General features: G+C 39.8%; 1 protein-coding gene across 1 annotated transcript in view; it reads left to right on the forward strand.

The window, feature by feature from the left end:
• LOC101519231 (disintegrin and metalloproteinase domain-containing protein 32-like) overlaps positions 1–17108 on the forward strand; it is a 69544-nt gene that overhangs the window by 7430 nt on the left and 45006 nt on the right. Inside the window, exons 2-5 of the mRNA XM_058669784.1 lie at positions 84–163; positions 7378–7439; positions 13102–13177; positions 15312–15388. Of these exons, the coding sequence (XP_058525767.1) occupies positions 84–163; positions 7378–7439; positions 13102–13177; positions 15312–15388 (295 nt within the window). The remainder of the gene's footprint in view (positions 1–83; positions 164–7377; positions 7440–13101; positions 13178–15311; positions 15389–17108) is intronic.

Here is a 17108-nt window from a genome sequence, read left to right on the forward strand (position 1 = left end):
AATGAAGTATTTGAATGGCTTTTATAATTTATAGGAGAACCTGCATAGGTACTTAATCAAACATTGTTCTTTTTATTTTTCAGGATCTGAAAATCCATTTCTACAAATCATAGTACCAGAGAAAATCGGAGGGAATGTCAGTGATAATTCAGAAGTACAATCTGTAAGGGATATTTTTCATTTACTTCTTTTATGTGTCTATGTCTATTTGTTGCTTGGCTATTCATCAATTCACTATAGTATGGATATATGTTTCCAATATATGAATAAGAAATTTAAAGTTTTGATTACAAAACAAATACACAAATCATATGCTGCGTCTGCTTAGTATCTGATATTTTCTCATGATACATTACTTTTGAAAGTTCAAATTCAGAAAACAAGGTAGAAGAATTAAGTATCTTATTTGAGTGACATTAGCAAGGTACCCAGGAGAGTCAGAAGAAGTGCACGTTATAAGAAAAATGCCTTTTAACTCAAAATTCCTTCCTTAGTCTTCACTTTGTGCGCAATAGTTCTCAATTATGCTATTTTGATTGGAAAAGAAAATACTTTCTTGCATTTATTGATGTTGTTGCACACGAGGAGAGATACTGCAAAGACTAGGAGATCACACTGGACCCGAGTGTGGCTTGCTAGGAGCAGCGTTTATTGTCCAAGCATGGTGACAGCAGCTCTCTGGACACTTTGGGAGCCGCTGTGCCACAGCACAGAAGTCAGGGGGTTCAAGCTCTCATCCTCCAATCAGACTGAAAGCTCTACCAAAGTTTCCAGGTGCAGGAGGCAAGAAGGGACCTGCTGGAGCCCAAAGTTTCCCTGTAGTTAACTCACCTAGCACAACAGGAGGCAGACGGGGCCAAGTATGGAGCCTCTGGAGCCATTTCCAAGTTGTTTTAACATGAGTGGTGTGTCAGGCAGGAGGGGTGCAGCGTGCAGGCATGAGCAGCCTCTGCAACCTTTTTTTTTTTTTTTTTAAGATTTACTCATTCCTATTGGAAAGGCAGGTATACAGAAAGGAGGAGAGACAGAGAGGCAGATGTGTCTGATGGTTCACTCCCCAAGTGAACACAACGGTGGGAGCTGAGCCGATCCAAAGCCAGGAGCTGGATCATTCCCTGGGTCTCCCATGCGGGTGCAGGGTCCCAAGGCTTTGGGCCGTCCTCGACTGCTTTCCCAGGCCACAAGCAGGGAGCTGGATGGGAAGTGGAGCTGCTGGGATTAGAATTGGTGCCCATCAGAGATCCTGGTGCGTGCAAGGCAAGGGTTTTAGCTGCTAGGCTAATGCACTGGGCCCAAATTTTTGCATCTTATTCATCATTGATATTAAGTTGTAGGCTTTTTTTTTTGGTATTGGTATTGTGTCTTGGTTTGATTTTGATATTGAATAACGCTAGCCTCATAAAATACATTTGACAGGATTTCATCCTTTTTGCAAATCTCTTGGAAATATTTTGGGAAGTACTAAAACTTTTTTCTTGTGCTTTCTATCATAGACTTTTCCTTTTTCAAAATTATAATTTCTAAAATATTTTTAATGTCAGTTTATTCCCCATGCTATCTTCTTCACATATTCTTAAGCTAAATTGTCTCATTCATGACCACATATCTTTTGTGCTACTCTTTTGTAACTACTTTTGTTTTATATTGTCATGTTTTGTATCATTTTCACCTTGTTTGTGATCATGTTTTCCTGATGGGCCTTGCTTTCAGTTATGGTTTATAAACTGTATTATTTATTTTTTACTTTTGCGCCATGTACATTTTGATGCATTGTAATTGTGCTATTTCTGTCATGTTTGTCTTAACTCTTGGAAGATACTTAATGTTCTCTCAACTTTCTGTTCTTTCTTCATTTCCCGCTCTCTTCATATTTCCCTGAATTATCACAGTGTTATAGTCCATTAATAACACTTGCAAGTTTACGTTTCTGCTATTTAAATGTATCATGTTATGGTCGTTACAGGCAAAGGAATAAAATCTAGTATCATACGGTAAAGGTATATATGCATGTTCCATTGGGAGTCCTGCTTCTATTCTGGAGTAGAGACATGCTTTACAACATGCTTTTACTTGGTGGTATTTTAGTATCCATTACTTGGTTAATCTGTGAGAATAAATGTATATACTTGGGGAAAATTCATGAAAGTCACCCATTGTGACACTGAAGGGGAGAACAGGGAAGAGGAAGGGACTTGGAGGAGGGGGGAGGGAGACCCCAGCACCAACTATTACATACTTGATCACCTATATCTGTTTATTTTGTTCTTTAGCGTTAAGGCTGTCTTGTATCAGAGAGAACACACAATATTTGTACCTTGGGGACTGGCTGATTTCACTAAGCATAATGACCTCCAGTTGGGACAATCTTTTTTTTTTTTTAAGATTTATTTATTTTTATTACAAAGTCAGATATACAAAGAGGAGGAGAGACAGAGAGGAAGATCTTCCGTCCGATGATTCACTCCCCAAGTGAACACAACGGCTGGTGCTGTGCCGATCCGAAGCCAGGAGCCAGGAACTTCCTCCAGGTCTCCCACATGGGTGCAGGGTCCCAAGGCTTTGGGCTGTCCTTGACTGCTTTCCCAGGCCACAAGCAGGGAGCTGGATGGGAAGTGGAGCTGCCGGGATTAGAACCAGCACCCCCATATGGGATAGCGGCACATTCAAGGCAAGGTTTTTAGCCACTAGGCCATGGTGCCTGGCGCCGAGCATGACTTTCTTAACCTTACTCCATTCGTCTTCCAGATTTTTGATACTCTGGGTTTTTTGCTTTTTTTTTTTTCCACATGCATTATCTTCTAATTCTGAGATTCTTTCCTTTGTGTTGCTCATTCTATTGTCGAGACTTTCTGTTTTATGTTTGATTTGTGTTAATGAGCTTTTCATTTCTAATAATTCAGTTTGATTCCACTTCAATGTTTCTGTCTCCTATGTTACATAGTCCCTAATTTTCCTACACTCTTGTATCTGCTTCTCGCTGACTTTGTAGAGCTTTATTATAATTTTTCTAAACATTTTTCTGGGTAATTCCTCAATGTCTTGTTCTTCCATTTTTAGGAGTATGGTTGAATCTTTTACCTTGGCAGTTAAGGTGTATTTTCACTGTTTTGGGAACTTGGCTGTGTCTTTTTACCTTGGTCATTCTGGGTTGATGTGGTGGGTCTTGTGATCTGATAGCTTTTGTGTTTTAGCTGTGTCACTGTGGCTTTATGTATTTGGAGATTGTTAAAGATTAGCCTTTTTAACACCAATATATCTTTTTTCTTTCTTTTTTACATTCAACTTTTGTTATGGGTGTGAGTTTGGCTGATTAAGGTTGACATGTCTTGGTGTTGAGATCAGTGTTATGTGATCCTTGTGTCTGATAATAAGTTTGGGCTGCTGATAATAAGCTTGGGCTCCCTCACTGGTTCTTACACTCTGTGGTTGGCTGCCCTTTTCAGAACTTGTTTGGGCAGTTTTTATACCCTTCCCACACCCCTCTGAAGGTTCTAGAATGAGTGAAATATGGCCCTGGATGTCTGATTATGCGTAAGCAGTGTCACTCAGTCTCCACTCACTGTGTTGTAGTTGAAGCTTGTGGCATTGGTCAGGACTGAGTTCTGCCACCTTCAGCTCCCGTGCCCTTTTGCAGGTGTTTGGATTAATGTGATGTGTTCAGAGAGGCTGTTTGCATGGGCATCCTGCCAGGGTTCTGGGATATGGGCCTACTGCGTCTGATGGTCACCCAGCATGCCGTTCTTCCCTGGTTTCCATCTATTTCCTGCTGGATCACCTCTGGTATTGCTGCCCTGAACATTGTGTCAAACTTCGCTGGTATTTAGCATTCATTCACAGGTGCTGGGGTTGTCACTGTGTGCCTGTGTCACCCAGCCATGCTCTTACTCCTTGGGGGGTTTTGGGTCATCGGTCCCAGTCAGCATGGTTAAAGTCCCAACCACTGTTCATCCCCCTGCAACAGTCTCCTCCAGACTCTCCCTGGCTGATCTCGACAGCAGGGTGTATGCTCCACCACACCTGTGTGTACCTGCATGGAAGCCTGGCCGGTCAACCTCCCTGTGCACCCAAATACTGAGGCTGCAAGTCACACTGTCTGCTCACTGTTGTCCTGGTGGTCTAGGGTTGCAGGCACTAATTCCAGGTGCTTCTTTGCCTTCCTGGTGTTCATGCAGCTCCGGTTCTTTCCACTGGCCACCTGTGAAATCTGCTCACTCTTTGTGGCAGAGTTGCCTATTCAGCTGTATTTATCATCTGCCTTGTCCCATAGCCCTTCTTCTGTTTGCAACCCTACTCTAATTTGCCATCTTGGATTTCCCTCAGAGTTAGATTTTGATCGCTTCTTTAAAAGGTGATTTATGTATGCTTTCACTTACGTGTGCATATTTGGTACTGTTGGTGTGTAATTTTTATCCAGTGATTTCTTTTATGTGTTTGGTTCACTTCTCAACTAATCTGATTCTGTGGATACCTCTGCTAATGGCTCATTCTTAGACATTTCACCAGAAGTTTTTGGGGATATTGTCATTATTTCATCCAAAAGATTCTGGAGTTGGTGCTTGATTGTTGTGGAGAGTCTTCATCTTTGCTTTTATGCCTTGACGTGCATAAACGCAGAAACTTTGCAAGACCTTGTTGTTTTTCTTCACTTGAAACCATATTTCCATGGTCCAGTTCTACACCTTACTGATCTTTTTCTTCATTCTGCCATTGATTACTCATGAGAACACCTCTTCATAAAGTCACTTGCAAAATACTTTGGATTTTAGAATCAGTTTGTTTTTAATTCAAACAAGACAGTTGATATCAGAACTGGCATTGTTCCAGTTGCTGATCCTAAGAATGGGATTCTGGAGTTGGATTATGTACCACCTCATTGGTACTGTAAATAATATTTCCTGTGACGAAGGACCATTGGTAATCTGACATGTCATGGTACAGTTACCAAGAATTTCACTTGGTGAACTGTGCTGTTAAATAGGTGGCATAAAGATATTTGCAAATGCAGTATTTTACATAATTGACATATGGAGAGTAAATGGTAATTATGAGGACTATAGTATTGATGACTATGATTCAATATCATGAATGTATTGAAAAGTGAGAATTGTAGGCTCAGGTCATTTAGTCAGCAATTTACAATGAGTGTGAGTATCAGAGGAGGACCTGTGCTATGACTTGGATGCCCCTTCTAAAACTCATGTTGAAATTTATTTATTGTCAAACATGAAATAATTTGAGAGTGATAGAGAGGAAAGGAGAGTTGTAAGAGGGAACAGGATCATGAATGAGAGAAACCATCTGTAGGTTCACTCTCAAACAGTCATAATGACCAGCATGTGGCTCAAGATGAGAAGCAGGAGTTAAACCCAGGTGTCCGTCGCGCATGAAGAAAGTTAGTCACTGTGGCCTGACAGGATGCACATTGTTGAGGAGTTGGAGAAAGGAGTGGAGCTGAGGACTGAAATTGCAACATGGGATGTCAGTGTTTTAGCCACTGTGCCTAATGTCTTGTTCCACATTTTGAATGTTATTGCCATTTTGATAGTATTATATCATTGTGTCACTACGAATATGAATAGATGTCAACACAAGCATGTGTTCATGTGAGAGTGTACTGTTTCTTCCTTATTTTAGAACCGTGATGGATAGAAAGCAAGATAGTTGCTACACTATACCTGATTTCTTAACTGAATTTTAATGACAATAGTTAAGACAAATCCTCCAGGTGGGAGAAATTCAGGTAGTATCCTTGGTAAACAACTTTTACTTTAAAACTAGCCCCAAACCAAAATGTACATAGCCTCATAGGATTTGGTGAGTGGTCTGGCAGTTTTTATCAGGTTTGAGAAGGAGAAATAATGGGTTATATTAAAAAAGGGGCATGCACATGTTTTCATTTATGTCAGGAATAATTTGTGGAGACCATGTCTTTCAGGGTGATACATGCAAGAGTACATTCCATATGGAAGAGGGATGAATCAGACAAGTGGATAGAAAGGCGTAGTCAGCAAGTAAAAGTTGGCACCTGCCTTTGCTTTCCCTAGTGATGTGTGCAATGAATGAAGTAGAAGCTAGTCAATTATCAGGTGATAGGTGAATCTCTTCTGCTGCTTGTTCAGTTGGGTAGCTTGTTTTAAGTCCCACATGTTGGTACAGGCTGCTTATTGTTACATTGATTGCATACCATACTTTCTGTCTGTCAAAAACATTTAAAATTTGGCACAATTTTAGATTTATAGCAAAGTGCAATATACTACGCAGAACTCCCATATAGAGCTCACTCCTTTTTCTTGAAACTCTACATGCTGTGTAATCATGTGAGCATATTTTATTGAAACTAAAAACAAAGCAAAAAGTGATGACATTAGGATTAACTAAATAATTGCTTTGGGATTTGCAAGAAAATGATGCCCTGTGCTAATTCCTGGATCCAGTCCAACAGAATCAGGTGCAAGAATGCAGCTATTGCTGTTTCTTGGCACTCCTCTGTGTTTTGTTTTTTAAAATAACGACCCTCAACTTGGGCTTCTCTTATGTTTCTCAGGATTATGCTGAAATTACGAGTTTCAGCGGAGGTTAGTATAATGTGTTGTTAGTTCACCTTATCAGAAGTTTCATGGTACTAACTGAACTTACTGTCAAACATTTAAAGTTTCTTGTTTTATTTTTGACAATTCACCACACTTTTAAAAAACATCTTGTTCTGACTGACTTATGAAGAGTTTTAATGGCTTTATATTTTTGTAGACCTTGAAATGCTTGTATTTTCTACAGTCTTATATCACTTTATGTTTCATTGCTTCAACAGTTGTTTTTTCCACTTATTCTCCAACTTTTTTCATATTTATTTAAATTTGAATAGGATTTAACCCTTATCTCTGAAGTTCATGTACCTACAGAACCTACTGTTCAAACCTACTGCCATTTCTGTTCTAACTTGGAAATGATGATATAGTCAAAACACCAGATTTCAATTAAGTATCTTCTCTTGAAAATACAGGAAATATGTAATAAAGCGCATGACAGTGTTTAAGAAAGTGAGTTTCTGCCAGATAAAATTCCATTGATGTAGAATAACCGATCATGTAAGTGATGCCAACTAACTTGTCAATATGCACATTTTGTGTTCTTTCATAAAAGTTACAGAGTTGGAATGTTTACATTTTTACCCATATGAATTCTCAGATTGGATTTCATTTTTTGAAAGTAGAATTAGTAGCACATGTAATAGCAAATGTTAACATTCTAAAGTATTTTTTAACAGATTATAAACTTACATGAATCCAAGACAATTTCATCAGTTTGCTATTTGGTTATGTTAATATTTTTTGCTTATATTAAATTTGTGTTGACTTTAAGTTTTTATGGATTCCCTAGGAACAGATATCCTATTTTATTCCAATCAATGAGACAATGTATACCGTGCACCTTAAGCGAAGGTAATTTTTATTCTTTGTTTTATTTTATTATTTATGTATTGTTAATAATCAAAGTCACATACAGATTTAAAATAAGAGGAGAGAGTAAATGTTAAAAGTGAGAAGGGGGCCTGGTATGGTAGCCTAGTGGCTAAAGTCCTTGCCTTGAATGCACTGGGATCCAATATCAGTGCTGGTTCTTATCCCAGCAGCCCTACTTCCCATCCAGCTCCCTGCTTGTGGCCTGAGAAAGCAGTTGAGGATGGTCCAAAGCCTTGAAACCCTGCACTCCTGAAAGAGACTCTGGGCTCCTGGCTTTGGATTGACTCAGCTCTGAATGTTGCGGCCACTTGGGGAGTGAATCAGTGAATGAAAGATCTTCCTCTCTATCTCTCCTTCTCTTGGTTTCTGACTTTCCAATAAAAATAAGTAAATCTTTTTAAAACAGTGAGAAGGGAAAACAACATATAATTAAATATCATGAAACATTTAATGGATGAAGGAATGATCTAGAGAATGAAGTTATAAGAATAAACAAAAATATCTGAGAGAAATCAGAAAGAAATGATATCCATTGGTGTCATTGGAAGTTCTTTTATCCAGTAGTAGAGATGCGCAATGCAACATTATCTTCAATTTCTGGTATCTTAGTCTTCATTAGGCAGTTCATCTATGAGAATATACATATATACACATTTACCTATGTATCTATTTAACTTGTAATTTGCTTGAATGATGCGTTGGACCAGAGAGAACATATCATATTTGTCTGTTTGGATTGGCTTATTTTACTGAGCATAACGGCTACTAGTTGGGAAAATTTTGTAGCAAATGGTAGACTTCTGTTCATTTTAATGACAGAGTAGTATTGTATCGAGTAGATGTTTTACAATTTCTTTTTTTATTGTACTTCTTTCTGTTATTATCATTTTATGATACAGTTCCTTAGATCCTGGGATTTCCCTTATCCCATCCCCAATTCCCTCCCCCCTTCACTGAGTTCCCCTATATCATTACTATAGTATAGTTCTTCATACACAGCATACATAGTCATATGTCCATCATTGCGGGCATGGACAATGGTAGAGAATGCAGCATCTTATTGTCAAGATATAGTAAACAGTTTTATTGGGAGTCCATCTTTAGTGTGGAAGTAGAAATGCATACTGCATTATATCCTCACATTTGGATAGGATAGTCTCCATTACACAGTTATATTACACATTACACATTATACCTCCCCTTATATGAAGATCTGCAATACAAACAGCAGGAAGAAAAATAGAATTTAAAATGCCATGAAGGGGCCCGGCGGCGTGGCCTAGCGGCTAAAGTCCTCGCCTTGAAAGCCCCGGGATCCCATATGGGCGCCGGTTCTAATCCCGGCAGCTCCACTTCCCGTCCAGCTCCCTGCTTGTGGCCTGGGAAAGCAGGAGAGGACAGCCCAAAGCCTTGGGACCCTGCACCCGCGTGGGAGACCCGGAAGAGGTTCCTGGTCCCGGCATCGGATTGGCGCGTACCGGCCCGTTGCGGCTCACTTGGGGAGTGAAACATCGGATGGAAGATCTTCCTCTCTGTCTCTCCTCTCTGTATATCCGGCTTTCCAATAATAATAAAATCTTAAAAAAAAAAAAAAATAAAATAAAATGCCATGAAGTTAAATAACATGCTGCTAGATATGATAGTCTCCATTACACAGTTTCTATACATCTGCTTAACTGAAAAGCCACAGAACAAAATCAACAACAGGAAGAAAAGCAGAAATTGACAACGCCAGGAAGTTAAATAACACTTTACTGAATGACTAATGTGTCACTGAAGAAATGAAAAAGAAAATAAAGAACGTTCTTGAAGAAAATGATGCTACTGTATGATCTGTGAGTCAGTGAAGAATTTAATAAGAAGAAAGTGTTTTGAAGAGTTGAAGCCAACAACAAAAAAAAAAAAATCAAAATCCATGAGATGTAGTTGCCTCTGATCTTTGTGGGTGAGATGTGTCTCCTGTAGGCAGCAAATACATGGGTTTTGTTTTTTAATCCAGTTTACTAATCTATGGCATTTGATTGATGATTTTAAGCCATTTATATTCAGGGTTAATATGAATGGGTGGTAATTTGGTCCCATCATTTTAGCAATGGATTGTTCATTGTTTTAGTCTTCTGTTGTTATTTTACTGGGATGTTCTTTGCATTTACCTTTGGTTTTGGTGGGTGCTATTCATTTTCTCTGTCAAGAGAACATCTTGAAGTATCATTTGTAGGGCAGGTTTGGAAGAGGCATACTCTTTTAACTTTTCTTTACTGTGGAAGAATTTTATTTCATTTTCAAAGACAAAGGAAAGCTTTGCTGGGTATGTTATCCTAGGCTGACAATTTTTTTCTTTTAGAATCTGGAATATGTCGCTCCATTCTCTTCTTGCCTGTAGAGTTTCCTGTGAGAGGTCTCCTGTGAATTTAATTGGCATCCCTGTATATGTCAGTTGATTTTTGTCATGTGTACATTTAAGGATCTTTTCCTTATGTTCAACTGAAGAGAGCTTGATTATCATGTGTCTTGGTGAAGACTGTGCCGAAATAGGATCCTGGCAGATGCAAGGCAAGGACTTTAGCCACGAAGTTGTTATATTTCTGAAGCTCTTTGTAAATTCTGGATATTGGTCTGCCAGATTTTGGAGCCTTTTCTACAGAATTTGTTGTCTATTATGCAAATATAGTCTTCCATGCTACTAGTTGCCTCATTATGGTGTCAATCATTTCCTTTGTTGTACAGAAGCTTCTTAGTTTGATTGTAGGCCTCTTTGTTCATTTTGATTTTGAACGCCTGTGCTTTTGGTGACTTTTCTAAGAAGCTTTTACCAGTGCTTATATCATACAGAGTTCTTCCATGCTTTCCTCTAATAGTTTGATGGCTTCTGGGTGTAGATTTAGGTATTTAATCCATTTAGAGATGATATTTTTGTAAGGAGACAGGTCTGGTGTCTTGCTTCTTACTGCTATATCTGCTATTCAGTTGTCCTAACAGTGTTTGTTGAAGAGAACAGGTGTTTTCCCTGGATTATTTTCAGTTTTCTTGTCGAAAATGAGTTGGCTGTACTTATGTGGGCTCCCTTCTGGGGCCTCTGTTCTGTCCCATTGATGTTCCATATGTCTGTACCAGTACCAGACTGTTTTAATGACCACTGCCCTTTAATGAGGTATGGAATTGTGACTCTTCCAATTTTATGTTTCTTCATCAGTTTAGCTGTGACTATTTGTGGTCGTTTGTGTTTACCAGTTCTTAGAAAAATGTTGTGGGGATTTTGACTGGAATCACATTGATTCTGTGTTACTTTTGGTAATATGAACATTTTGATTATGTTGATTTTACCAAACTAGGAGCATGATTAGGTTTATTCCAAGGTATTTAAAGTTTTTCTCCACTATTTAAAGGGGATTGTACTTACAAGTTCTTTTCAGTCATAGAGTTATTTGTGTATATGTGGTTTATGTATCTGTGTATTTATTTCTTTATTTGTGTGTTTGTGCCTTAGGTTCATTTGTTTTATACTCTGCTAATCTGCCAAATTTTATTATAAGTTCCAATAGTGTTTTGACTGACTCTTTTGGTTTTCCTATATAGAGAATCATGTCATCTGCTAATGAAGATCATTTTCATTTCTTATTTCCAATTTAAATTTCCTAAATTTCTTGACCTTGTCTAATAGCATTGATGAAGACTTCAATACTCTGTTGAATAGCAGTGGTAAAAATTGACATCCTTGTCTAGTTCCAGATCTTATTGAAAAAATCTTTCAGTCTTTCCCCATTAGGCATGATGTTGGGTTTTCATATATTGGTTTGATTGTGTTTTAAAAGGTTCCTGCTGTGTCTATCTTGCTGAAAGATTTTAGAATGAAGTGGTATAGGATTTTATCAACTGCCTTCTCTTCATCTGTTAAAATGATCATATGGTTTTTATTTTTCAATTTGTGGATATGGTGTATCACATTTATTCAATTGTGTATGTTTGATCACCCCTGGTATAACAGAGATAAATCCCATCTGATATGGGTACATGATCTGTCTGATGCGCTGTTGGAGTATAATGGTTAGTTTTTTGTTGAGGATTTTTGCCTCTATTTGTGTCAGGGGTATTGGTCGGTAATTTCCTCTGTTTTGGTATTAAGGTAATGTTGTTTTCATAGAAGCATTTGGAATGATTGCTTTTTTTCCTGCTATTTTAAATGGCTTATGGATTCTTGGGGTAAGTTCTTGAAATGTTTGGCAGAATTTAGTAGTGAATCTATCGGGTCCTGGGCTTTTTGTCCCAGCCTCCCGTGCTACACTTCTGCTGGTGTCTCTCAAGCCATAGATCCCATGTTGCCCCTGTTATCACATCTGGTGGCCACACTGTTGTCTTCCAAGCCTTTCTCCCTCTCAGGGTTCCAGTAGCATCCTGGATTAGAGAGACATCAGTTGTGACTTCCAACTGTATCAGAGGCCTCTCCCTGGTGCTCATTTCCAGATTTGTTTTTTCTTTTCACTCCTTGCTGCAACCTGCTGTCAGTTAGGTCTGAGGACAATCCTGACCTATTTTAATAGAACCCATGAGATGCCACGTTGGTGTGATTTTCCCAGTGGGACCAGTGGAGTGCCCTGAGCCAGTGGTGAGTTCTTCTGGCTGAGCATATATTCAGCTCACTGTTGTCCTCCCAGAGCCTTTGCCACAGAATTCAGATCAATTCAAATTCAGTCGCTGTACCACTCCACTGTCTGCTGCTTGCCTGTGTCCACAGGTCTCCCGGATTCACACTGCTGCTTTATGCCCTCTCTTACTTCCCAGGATTGGGCCCTCTCTGCTTCTCTTCAGCTGTTCCTTCACCACCTGTTTTATTGTGTTCCTCCTATGCCACCATCTTGTTCCTCCAAACCTGAGGAAATATTTTAAAGAAGGGGAATGTAGCTAGGTGTGTAGAATGTTCCAGAGTCATTCTATTTGGCTTCAAACTACATTGCACATGTGATAACAAGGGGGTCACATGTGAAGTTTTTGAGGTAGATTTCAGTAGACAGCAGAAGCTTCTGGGTAGTCGGGGATGTTACCTTGAGTGAACAGTGAGTGTGACGTGAGGCAGCATAACTAAAAAGAGAGTATGTACAGAGAGCGATACTAGAAAAGGTCTGTCTTTAAATTTAATACATGTGCTAAAATGAATATTAATTTATATTTTGTTATAAAAGTAAAGCTTGCACAAAGCCATAGGATTTCCATGGAGAGATCAGAAAATTGCCACACTTTTTCATCTGATTTACATCTCAGTGAATGTAAAAACACTTTTCCCCTTTGTGTTGCAGTCTCCTTTTAAAAGTTAATGGCATTAGGAAAATTATTTTATTAAATGTTTTTCTGTGCATAAAGTTGAAGTGTATCTCAAAAATATTTCTTCTGTCCGAGTATTAGCAGACATTTTTCTCCATGAAGTTATGGTGAAAATCACAAAATTTCCTGCCAAATAGTATCTGTCAAAAGGATTTAGCTCTGCGCTTGAGCCACGAAAGCTGCCATAGACAGTGTGTGACAAATGGTGTGCTCTGCCCCAGTAAACCCTCTTTACAAATGTAGGATGGGTGAGATTTGGTCTGAGGTTGTCAGTTTACTGTTTCAAAAAAGAAAGTTTTTAAAATTCCCTCTTTCTTATATTTAGGTATTTTCTAGCAGATGACTTTATGACTTATTTGTATAATCAAGGATCGATGGAGTCTTTTTCTTCAGATAAACAGGTATAATTTAAGTTCTGTGACTTACACACCTTTAAAAACCTATTTTTTCAATGAATAATTGCTTTTATAATGTGTGAATTCCCAATATTCACAAGGGATGAAAACACAGTGTACACACAAATATACGTGTACACAAATACATATGGCATTGGTTGATAAAGGTTCACACACACATACACAAGGATATATTACATCCTTTGTAAAGGTTCAAGCACACACACACACACACACACAGACACACATGTGATATTCATTAAGATTTAAGTTTCCTGAAGTCTTAGTAAACTAATGGCACACTATTTTGGCTTGGCGGTTACATAATGTTTTGAATATAGGTGCAAGTCAGTTATTTATATTCTGTTGGATAAATTAAAGTTAAAATAATAAGAATAGCATACAAAGTGTTTTGTACATTAATCACAGCTGTCTTTTTTATCATGCTTCCCCTTTCCCTTCCTGCCCCTCCATGAGTCCTATTCACCTAGTCCTTCGAGCAGTGTTTCAGGAGTCACTGTCTTCCTCTGCCTTCAGTCGCTGATACCACTCATTTCCAAGTACGCTGCACATCCAGACGTGGTTCCCTGAGTAAGCTCTCTTTCACACCTTGCTGGTCTTCCTAGTCAGTTCTCACCAAGGCAACCGCACTGACCCCATAGAAACCTAGTTGGAGGGCTTCCCATTGTTCTCCCATTGCTCCCAAATCAACAGCCAAATTAATTTCAGATTTTCCATGCTTCACACAGTCCAGCTCCCTTTACCTCTCTGGTCTCATTTGCTTTATTCATTATCTTAATTTATTCTAGTTATCCTGCTCTCCTGTCTGTTGTTATACATGCGCATTCTGAATACATATGTCCTCCCTTTAAAAACTTTTTAAAAAAGATTTATTTTTATTGAAAAGGCATGTCAGATTTTTGGACAGAAGGAAAAACAAAGAGAAAGGTCATCTGTCCATTGGTTCTTTTCCCAAATGGCTGTAGTGTCCAGAGCTGAGCCGGTCTGAAGCGAGGAGCCAGGAGCCAGGAGCTTCTTCCAGGTCTCCCACGCTGGTGCAGGGTCCCAAGTCTTTGGACCGTCCTCAACTGCTTTCCCAGGCCACAGCAGGGAGCTGGATGGGAAGTGGAGCAGCTGGGCATGAACCAGTGCCTATATGGGATCCTGGTGCTTGCAAGGAGAGAATTTAGCCATTGAGACATTGCACTGGGTCCTCAAAAACTGTATTTTCTACTTATTAATGCTTATTCCCAAGATAGCATATACTCTGTTTTTTTTTTCTTTTTTTTGAATCTGTGCTGAGAATAACTTTTTTGGTCCTTCACTAACCCGTTTTAAATTGTATTCTTACCCTTTATGGTCTTTGTGGTTCCATCAGTTTTTCTTTGCCCGTTGATAACTTTCAAAATGTGGTGCACCATTTATTTTACCTGTTTTTTTGTGTCCTTCATGAGAGAGAAGCTTCGCAAGAGAGAAGCTTTTTTTAATTTACTAATTATTTTTGTTCTGTTTGTTCTGTTTTTCTTTACTAATGCAACACCAGTTCATAGATTTGAGCCTGTTATCTAATCAGCAGAAAATTAAAATCTGCTGAAATATTGAACTGGCCACACATTGCTTCCCTTTACTGGGTAGAGAGATCATTTTGCATGCCGGCTCCCTGTCATTCCCTCAACTCCATCATTCCATCATAAAGCAATACGTCAATAAGAAATACTGATCAAGTCCCTGACTATATTGCTGGAGAAGAGTTGTCTTTCTACTTTTATTTGTTGAACTTCGACCTTTCTGCAGTATTGATCTTCATACGTCTCAAAAGAGCAGCATAGAGGAATTGAGTGTAATTAAGATTCAGTCTTTCCCCAAATCTTAAACGCATACTTTAATTTATTCATAGGAAAATCATTTAACCTAAAGCATGAAATCACACTTGGAAACAGAGCCTAAAATAGTATTCCCAAAGCACAATCTGAAAAGAGTAGTTAATACGGTCAAAGTGGAAAATATATGGTGACTTTTTCTGAATGCTGCTTTGCAAACCAGGTAGCGTTGGAAAACTACTCAGAAGATTTAATGAAGTTAAAGAAAAACATGAGAAAGCTTTGTGAATTCCCAAATAACCACGCTCTCTCTTTCCTAGGCTCACTGCTACTATCAAGGATATGTTGAAGAGCATCCAAATTCCGTTGTCATACTCAGCACGTGCTCTGGACTGAGGTCAGAAAGTTAAGCTGTCTGCCTGGAGAAAACGTACTGTTGATATTAAATGTGAATCTAGAGGAGGATTCTTATGTCGGTATTATTTGATTGCATCCTTATTTCGACACATTTTATTTTCACATTCCTAATTGACTAGACGCCTTCCTAAGTTCCTGAGAGGTTAGATTCTCTGTTTCCTTGTTCATCTAAATTTTCTCAAGTAAAGAAATGACACTTGGAAGTGCTTGATAACAGTAAGGAGGAGAAACAAAATTTAAGAGAGCGTATTTTTTTAAAAAATTATTTATTTTTTTTTTTATAACAATCTTGACATAATTCGGGTAAAAAGGCTCAAGCACTACAGGAAGATGGGCAAGACAATGAGTTCCGTATTGTCTCCTTAATACATCCGATGCAAAAGGGGATTTTAAGGGAGAAGCCCCACCTAGTCCCCCACCCACCCCAGGTCCCAGATGTGGGGCATGCTCCGAGGGTCTTGCTCAAGTGGTCCTGACAGTTCAACAGTTCTGAACTGCTGCCAATCTCACCACTCCAAGCACGATGAGGTCATTGGAGAATCCACTGATTGACATAGTCCATCATAGAGTCTCCATTTGCCCAGTATTTTCATTGCCAACATATAGCTGAGGTGGTTAATTGACATGTTCTGTCCTCTGTCTTTTGATGGTTAGGGTTCTGAGTCCGAAAGCTTGATTGGGGAGATTCCCAAAGAGACTTTGTCTGAGGTGTTCCCAGACCAGATTCTTGTATGTACTAGCAAGCACAGGGCCTGGCACAGTCCATCGCCCCGATCAGCTGGTTGTTGCAATTGCTGGGTTGGTTCTGTTTCCATCTCTGTCTTTCACTGGGATCAAAGGTGTTTGCAGTCCAGCCTGATTCTGCCCAGCACATACTCGGCCCTCACATAAACCAGTGGGAGCTGCAGCCTAGCCGGAGCGACCCACAACAACCCCCACCAGGCCTGCCCCTACCCTGGTTTGCCAGTATGTGTGGCAGACTAGTCCAGTCTGTCCCACATCCCCTTATGCTCTCATACATGTTGATGGGTATTAAAACCTTGTTCCATCTAACCAGCTCAACTATCCAGCCCTCACGGATGTTGCTGGGTGTCTGTTTAGCCACCCCAGCCCCTGTCCTCATCTTTGAGCCCTCCCATGAGGGGTGGTAAGCCAAGAGGAGGAGCCCAATATTTCCCTCCCAGGCCTCTCCCAGATTATGCACCCTCCAGGTGGTTCTGTGGTTGAACCTGACAGGACTAGCCCCCAGTGCCAGCTTCTGCCAACTGACGCTGCGGCTAAGCCACAACAACCCTCACCCACTCTAATTGTAGATTGCACCAGTAGGAATAATCAGCCCAGCCTGGCTTTTCCCTGATCTGGTCCGCATGAGGCGCACAGGTGTTGTAGCCCTGCCCAGTCTAGTCTACCCCCATCCCAGCTCACCCTCTCCAGTGGGAGTAGCTGTTCAGCAAGGGAATCACCCAGCATATTCCCCCTGCCGGCTCTGCCCGCTCCCTTCCTAATTCTCACGTGTGCTGGTTGGGTGCTGAGGTCACATCTGGCACAGGCAACCTCACCTTGGCATTCCGTGTTGTGTACTGCTTTTGTCGCGACCGAACCTGGCTCGACCCACACTCTGTTCTGGTGCTCGGATTTGCCAGTGGAATACATGAACTGATTCAGCCTGGTCTGCCCCCAACTCATGCCAAATGTATGCC

The sequence above is a fragment of the Ochotona princeps genome, chromosome 11 (genome assembly GCF_030435755.1).
Source record: "Ochotona princeps isolate mOchPri1 chromosome 11, mOchPri1.hap1, whole genome shotgun sequence".
Classification (NCBI taxonomy): domain Eukaryota; kingdom Metazoa; phylum Chordata; class Mammalia; order Lagomorpha; family Ochotonidae; genus Ochotona; species Ochotona princeps.